This window comes from Belonocnema kinseyi, chromosome 8 (genome assembly GCF_010883055.1).
Source record: "Belonocnema kinseyi isolate 2016_QV_RU_SX_M_011 chromosome 8, B_treatae_v1, whole genome shotgun sequence".
NCBI lineage: Eukaryota > Metazoa > Arthropoda > Insecta > Hymenoptera > Cynipidae > Belonocnema > Belonocnema kinseyi.
Window position 1 is genome coordinate 67,011,094 of NC_046664.1, and position 8,281 is coordinate 67,019,374.

General features: G+C 26.4%; 1 protein-coding gene across 3 annotated transcripts in view; it reads left to right on the forward strand.

Moving 5' to 3' along the window:
* The window catches only part of LOC117178125, an 82,291-nt gene that overhangs the window by 66,395 nt on the left and 7,615 nt on the right, over positions 1–8,281 (forward strand). For all 3 annotated transcript variants that reach the window (XM_033369381.1, XM_033369382.1, XM_033369380.1), the window contains exon 3: positions 869–1,650. In XM_033369381.1, coding sequence (XP_033225272.1) covers positions 869–1,650 — 782 coding nt within the window. The remainder of the gene's footprint in view (positions 1–868; positions 1,651–8,281) is intronic.

An 8,281-nucleotide genomic window follows, 5' to 3' on the forward strand; every position in this document is an offset into this window, starting at 1 on the left:
AAATAGTTTCCTCAAAAATGCATTTTTGTTTTTATAAACTTTTTCGTAAGAAAAATAAGCTTTAAAGAAAGAAAATTAAAAATGTCGCTTCGTAGGTTTGTTAAGAATTAGTTCCTCTTTAATTTTTAAAAAGAAACTTTTAAATCGGTCAATAATTTAAGGCTCCACAACATGTTTTATTGGTTTTCTTATTTGTATTCCATAATATCTTTAATATCAATGGAAATCCAGATAAACTTTAAAAAATTGTGTTTTGGTTTTTTGCATATATTCAGAAGCTTCATTTGTGTTAAAAATAACAAATTATTTTTAACTTTTTTTATATCTGCTGGCTGTAATTTGAGTTTATTGTCCATATGTGACAGTTTGTTGAGTATCTAATGCTCTTCAATTATAAAAGAGAACTTTTAAATCCACAGCCAAACAATAAAAAAAATGGTCGGATCTGGGTATGAGACACATGTATCCCAATGTATTTTCATGCGCTGAAGCCCTCAGAATTTGTCCAGCGGGTCTAGGTTTAGCCCTAACCTCAATAAAACATCTCAAAACTGGCTAAATAGTTGTTCTTACGGGAACAATGCTAAACAAAAAATCTAAAATCTCAGGGAAAATGTACTAAACCTTATGTGTTTTGATACGCTGAATTTGAATTTTCGACCTAAATTGGCCTAACAGGTCTAGGTTTGGACCTAACCTCAAAATAGCTGTTTTATTGAAGTTAGAGCTAAACCTAGACCAGCTGGACAAATTCTGAGGGCGGATTTGAATGTGGCTGATTTGTTCCTGGTTTAACACGTCCAATTTTATCATATCTTTAAAATCCATTGCAATACAATTCCAACATAAAATTATTTTCTGTTTTCAGTGCGTAAATTCAGAAGCTCCATTGGTCGACAGCAGTGCCCTTCCTCTGGAGCACCGATCGGTCTACGGACCACCAGCACAATATGGGCCACCAGTATCTCACGGAGCTGAGGAAAATTGGCCTCTCGCCTCTCCTGATACTCCACAAATTAAACATCTACAAGTGCAATGCGAAAAAACACATATGAGGGTCAATATCGAATTCGATCGACCCTTCTATGGTATGATCTTCAGCAAAGGTTTCTACTCGGATTCCCACTGTGTTCACCTGAAACCTGGAACTGGTCACCTCAGTGCAACCTTTGAAATATTCCTTAATTCCTGTGGGATGAGCTCTTCAGCCAATCACAATGTGGCTCCTTATGGAGCTCCAACACCTTCTGGAAGTTATGTAGAAAACACGATCATTGTTCAATATGATCCTTACGTTCAGGAAGTTTGGGATCAAGCCAGAAAGTTGCGTTGCACATGGTACGACTTTTATGAGAAGGCTGTCACTTTCAGACCCTTCCAGGTCGACATGTTGCATGCCGTTACTGCCAATTTCTTGGGTGACAATTTGCAATGCTGGATGCAGATCCAAGTTGGAAAAGGACCATGGGCTTCGGAAGTTTCGGGGATTGTGAAAATTGGACAGACGATGACTATGGTCCTTGCTATCAAGGATGATGAGAATAAGTTTGATATGCTTGTTAGGAATTGTGTTGCTCATGATGGAAAGAGAGCTCCTATTCAACTTGTTGATCAGTATGGTTGTGTTGTCAGGCCGAAGATTATGTCAAGGTAATTATTATTTTCTTTGTATAATAACCAAAATTAGACTGTCCAACATTATAATTAGCCATTAGAAAAACTAGGAAAGGAGAACAAAAATACAAAAACTTAAATTGATGCACTATTGCAGTTTGAGGAACAAAAACTAACGAAAAATTGCGAATCAATTTTAGATGATTCTTGATTAATTGAACAAAAGTTTTAACAGCAAATTAATTCGATATAGAAAAACTTTAGTGGTATTTCAAAGACACCAGAAATAGAAGAAAAATTATAAGGCCATAAACAGGAAACTATTTCAGTTAACGAATAATATCGTAAACACAGGGTCAATAATCATATTTTTTCCGTCCGGAAAATGATAAAACTATAAGCAACTAATTTTTTTCAAAAAATAAATTTATAATTTATTTTTCACTCATTAGACTACCTAAAAGTTGCATCAAAAATGAAGAAAAAAATTTGGAAAAGCCTCCACAAATAGAAGAAATATAATTTAAAACTAGAATCAACTGTTTCTCTTTTATTTAATCTACGTGATTTGTCTTTGGCAATTTTTTTTCTTTTCAATAGATGTTTAACCGTCTCAGCCTAGAATGGGTATATTACACCCGGTCGATTCTCAAACTTCTAGTATCGATATTTAGAAAATTAATATTTTAAAGGCAACCTTTCAAAGTGTTTTTTTTTTAAGAAGAAAAAACTGTGGATAGATTTATGTATTTATATTTTTGGATTATAAATTGTATTCGTGAGTCTTAAAATTTCTATTTCATTTTGAAAATTCAACAATTCATAAAAAATCCAACTGTTTCATTGTAAATTCTTCTTCTTTCGGTTAAATTTAACTATTTTTTTATTTAAATTAAAATATTCTTTCGATAAATACGTAACTTTTGATTTGGTTAAAAATGAAATTGTTTGTTAAAAAAATTAAGTTTTTTCACAAAAAAAACATGTTTTCAGTTTGAAAATCCGACTGCTATGTATCAAAGTGGTATTTTTGGCTTGAAAATTCAACAATGTGTAGAAAATTGATCTATTTGTATAAAAATGTATCTACTAATTAATCTTAGAATTCAATTATTCGTTAGAAATGAAATTACATGGTAGAAAAGTAATTTATTGTAGTTAAAGATAGAATTATTTTCTCGAAAATTCAACTATTTTATTTAAATGAATTTTTTCGTAAAAAATTATATTTTCAGATGGAAAATTCAAAACTATTTTTTTCATATTTTTGAGTAATAAATAATAATACTTTTCTGACAATGCTGTTTTTGTGTGAAAATTAATATTTTCTGGTTGAATATTCTACTGTTGGGTTAAGAATTTATTTTTTTTGTTAACATGTTTTTTAGTACGAGCAGAAAAATTTATTTCTTTTGTTGAAAGTTGAACATTTTTGTTAAACTCATTTTTTGGTAAAGAACTATATGTATAATTGAAGATTAAATTTTTTGTTGGAAATTTAACTTCTTTGTAAATGTTTAAATTATTTGTCTATTTTACCTCAAAAATATTTCTTAGTTAAAAATGTATCCTTTCGAATTGAAACATTACCTATTTTTCTAGAAAATTTACCTATTCTGTTGAAAATTAATTTTATTATTAAATATTTATATTTTTGAGTGAACATTTTGTTAACAGAAAATTGCTCTTTTTGACTTGAAATTTCAAAAGTTTGGTAGAGAATTAAACAATTTTGATGAATTTTTAGTCGACCGAAAAATCTTTTTCGGTTGAAAATTCAACTTTTTAATCAAAGAAATATTTCATGTTAAAGTTTATATTTTCAGTTGAAAAATTCTACTATTTTATAGAAAATTCTTTGTTTTCTTTGAAATTCAACTTTTTTGTTGAAAATTTATATTTTTGGTTTATATATTTAAATGGTTTATCAAAAATTCGTCTTAATAGTTTAAAAATTCAACAATTTCGTTAAACTTTTTTCCCTTTTTACTGAAAAATCTTTTTTGGTGAAAATTTTATTTTTAGGTAAAAAGCTCAACTTGGGAAATTGAACTATTTTGTAAAAAAGTTAACTATTTTCTTTAAAATTCAATTATTTTGTTGAAAATTTACTATTTTGTTGTTAACTTCGTTTTAAAATTTATTCTTTTGGATTGAAGAATTTATTATTTGGTTGAAATTTTAATTCTTATGTTAAAATTCAACAATTTTATCCAACAAATCATGTCCCGTTTTAATTAAAAATTCAACTATGTTTTGTTAAAATTTAATTTGTTTTGTTTGAATTGTCTTTTTGATATTTTCTGCTTGAAATTATTTTTTTTTATAAATTTGATGATTTAGTTGAAAATTGAACAATCTTAATGAAATATTTATACTTTATAGCTGAAATTCAACTTTATTGAAATGCTTTCTTGGTTTAAAAATTTACTTTTTGGTTAAAAAATCATATTTTAATTTATGTTTCTCTTTTAACGTAGTTCACAAAAATTCCATTATATAAAAAAACAACAAAAAAACAAAAGGGCCTAAGTGCTAAGACCACTTAGCCTAATTTTAGAGGCGAGGCAAAAAACCCCCGGAAGTTTTACTTTAAAACCAGTTAAACTACATTTTTTTCAATGGCATGATAGACCAGATTTATAAGAGTGATGATAAAAAATAAACTACACAATAATTTAGTATCATAATTATAATAATCGTAGTAATGAATCAAAATTTTTATTTAATTTGAGGAATACAAATATTCTTTTTGATTATGGTTTCACATGAGAAGTCAATTTTGAAGTTATCTTTGGATAAAAATAATAATTTTCAAATATATATCAAAGTTTAATAAAAAATAATGTAAATAAAATTATTTTCACCCAAAATTTTGCATTTTTTATTATTTTCTTATTATGAGCAGAAAAAGTGATTTTGTTATTCGAAACATAAAATGAATCAATTTTAAAACTCGAAATTTTCCACAATTATTCAGTTTGAAAGTGAAATTAAATGTTACTTCCAGACTTCATCTGAACCTATCAAAAAACATGTTTTTTTTTTTTAAATTTTTAAGATCTTTTCAAATTCAATGCTTTTGTACATCAATTTAAATATCTGTACAAAAGAAAAATCGATTAAATTTTTATTTCGTAACATTAAAAATATAAACAATTTAAAAATCAGTTATAACATTTTTTAAATATTAGGAACTTAAAAAAGATTGTTAAAAAACTTAATTAATTTAAAAGGTGTACATAAAATAAATAATATCTGCGATTGATAGTTTTCTCTAATGGCAAACATAAATTTTCGAAAAAAATGACTAATTTTGACTTGGAAATTGTCTAAAAGACTTACAATTTGCATTTGAAAGGGGCAAATTTCGAAAATAATTTTTTTTGAAATTTGATAGGAATTGAATTAAAAATAATAAATTTAATTTAAATTTTGACCCTTGAAGAAACATTAAGCATTATGTAATTTTGAATTGGAAACATCATGGGTTTTTAAATTTGTTTATTTTATTCTAAAGTGCAAAACTAATAATTAATTATTACCTTTTTATAACTTTTTAATTGTTACTTTTTTATACCGCAAAATATATTAGAAAATCATATTTTCTTCCTAGGTTTTCAACTAATTTCAAAGGTATCGCCTAAATCATACTTATTTCAAGTTACAACTTATTGTTTAAATTTCCTCTACTTTCTTAAATAATTGATTCTCTCTTCATATAGCGAACTAGAGTTCATTTATAAAGCCTAATTTATAAATTCGTAGCGGAATGTTTAAATGCAATTTTAAAAAATAAAAACGCATTTTCTGATGTTTTTAATAAGTTTCAGTGATTTGTCCGAATCCTTATTTTTTTTCTATAGTAATAGTTTACATAATTTTTTTTGTTTGAAAAATTAATTGTCTCACCTATTTTTGATTATTTCGATTATCCATAATAATGAAAATACCACTAATTCTCAATATTATGACATAATTAATTATATAAATAAATAGAAATTATTTGAAAAATTTAAAAAAGTATCAAACCGTGTTGAGAAATAAAAAAGCAATTTTGTGTGAAGGTTGTCTATGTTGAAGCTTGAATTTAAACAATTTTTTATTGTTTAAACGAGAAAGTTATTAACAGCAATGAAAAAATTCACTCTTTAAATTCATGATATTATAAGATAATTGCTTAAACAATGAATATTAAGTTTTAAAAACGAGAATTAAGATAAATTTATGAAAATTGTGGAAAAATAGAAAAAATGTATTTGGCAGCATTTTTCTGTCCAACTTTGTATTTAAATAATTCTTAATTATTCAAACAACAAATATCTAAATACAATAAACAAAATTACTCTTAGATTCATGCATTGCGCCAAAGCTCACAATAAATGAAAATTGTTTAAAAAATAAGATGTAAAATAAATACAATAAGATTTAAACAAGTGAAAAGTTAAATTTAAAGAAAATTTAAATAATAAAACATATAATCTTCAAGTTTATTAAATAGAAAATAATATTTATAAAATATTCCTAAATTGCGATATTCGATTTGAAAAAAATTGTTAAGGCAAACAAAAATTGTTTATTCCATTATGAATTAATTTTAAAATATATAAAAAAATTGTCGATTAATTAAGCGCCATACACGACCTAAATACATACTAGACAGCAAAGGATTAAAAAAAATGATTCAAATTGATTATTTGATTATTGTACATATTTACAACAAAGATATATGTACAGTTCTAGCAATTTTAATATTTAAGCGTACAGAGCTGAGAAAAAGATTTTTTTTAAAAATTCACTTTTAGTGTAAAGTTACAAAAAAAGAAAAAACATTTAAAATGTTGATTTGCATGTCTATTAAAAATTAAATTCTCTAATTGTAAGAGAATCCAATTAGGTCAGTAATTGAAGGCTAAGCACCCTTTCTTATTTTATCTTATTTCTATTTTTTTAACTGCCCGTTTTTGTCAATTTTGTTGTTTAAAAAATGGACTAGAAGTAAAAAATAAAAATATTGCTTTGCACGTTTTTAAGTATTGATTAATCTCTAATTCTGAACAAGAGCGTAGAAATCAGGCAAAAATTGAAGCCTCTACAACCTTTTTCATTGTAAACATCTAATATCTATTTTCCTAAAACTATACTTTTTAAAATTTTCTTACAAGAAAAATAAAGCAGAAGAGAAAAAAGTTATTGATTTAATATCTATCTTCTTAGAACTGTACATTTTGTCATTATTAAAAAAAGACTAGAAGTAAAAAAATTAAAAATGTCGCTTTGGGCGTTTGCTCAAAATGGATTATTCTTCAATTCTCAAAAAAGATCTTTAAAGTTTATCAAGAATTAAATACTGCAACGAGTTTTATAGTGTCTAATATCTATGTTCCTAAAACTAAACTTTACCGTGAATTTTGTTATTAGAAAAATGAGCTAGTATAAAATTATAATATTTCTTTGTGCGCTTGTTAGGAATTGATTAATCTTTTATTCCGAAAAGAAATTTTAAACGTCGGTCAAGAATTGAAGGTTCTGCAACCTGTTTCACCGTATCTAATATCTATCTTCCGAAAACTGTACTTTTTTGTAAATTTTGTTATTAATAAAGAAAGACTAGAAGTAAAAAAATTGAAAATTGTCCTTCGGGCATTTGCTAAGAATGGACAAATTCTCGTGAAAAGAACTTCAAAACTGATCAAGAATTAAATACTGCCACCTGTTTTATAGTGTGTAATATCTATGTTCCTATAACAACAAATTTTCGTGAATTTTGTTATTAGATAAATAAGCTAGTATAAAATCAAAATATTGCTTCGTACGCTTGTTAGGAATTGATTAATCTTTAATTTTGAAAAGAGATTTTAAACATCGGTCAAGAATTGAAGGTTCTGCAACCTGTTTCACTGCATCTAATATTTATCTTCCTGCAACTGTCCTCTTTTTTGTAATTTTTGTTTTTAATAAAGAAAGACCAGAAGTAACAAAATTGAAAATGTCTCTTCGGGAATTTGCTAAGAATTGATTACTCTCTAATTTTTAAAAAAGAACTTTCAAATCGTCCAATAATTGAAGGTGCTGCAACCTGTTTCACTGTATCTAATATCTATATTCCTGCAACTGTCCTGTTTCTTGTAATTTTTGTTATTAATAAAGAAAGACCAGAAGTAACAAAATTAAAAATTTCGCTTCGGGAGTTTGCTGAAAATTGATTACTCTCTAATTTTTAAAAAAGAACGTTCAAATCGTTCAATAATTAAAGGTCCTGCAACCTGTTTCATCGTATCTGACATCTATCTTCCTGCAACTGTCCTCTTTTTTGTAATTCTTGTTATTAATAAAGAAAGACCAGAAGTAACAAAATTAAAAATGTCGCTTCGGGAGTTTGCTGAAAATTGATTACTCTCTAAATTTTAAAAAAGAACGTTCAAATCGTTCAATAATTAAAGGTCCTGCAACCTGTTTCATCGTATCTGACATCTATCTTCCTGCAACTGTCCTCTTTTTTGTAATTCTTGTTATTAATAAAGAAAGACCAGAAGTAAGAAAATTGAAAATGTCTCTTCGGGATTTTGCTGAGAATTGATTACTCTCTAATTTTCAAAAAAGAACGTTCAAATCGTCCAATAATGGAAGGTCCTGCAACCTGCTTCACTGTATCTAATATCTATCT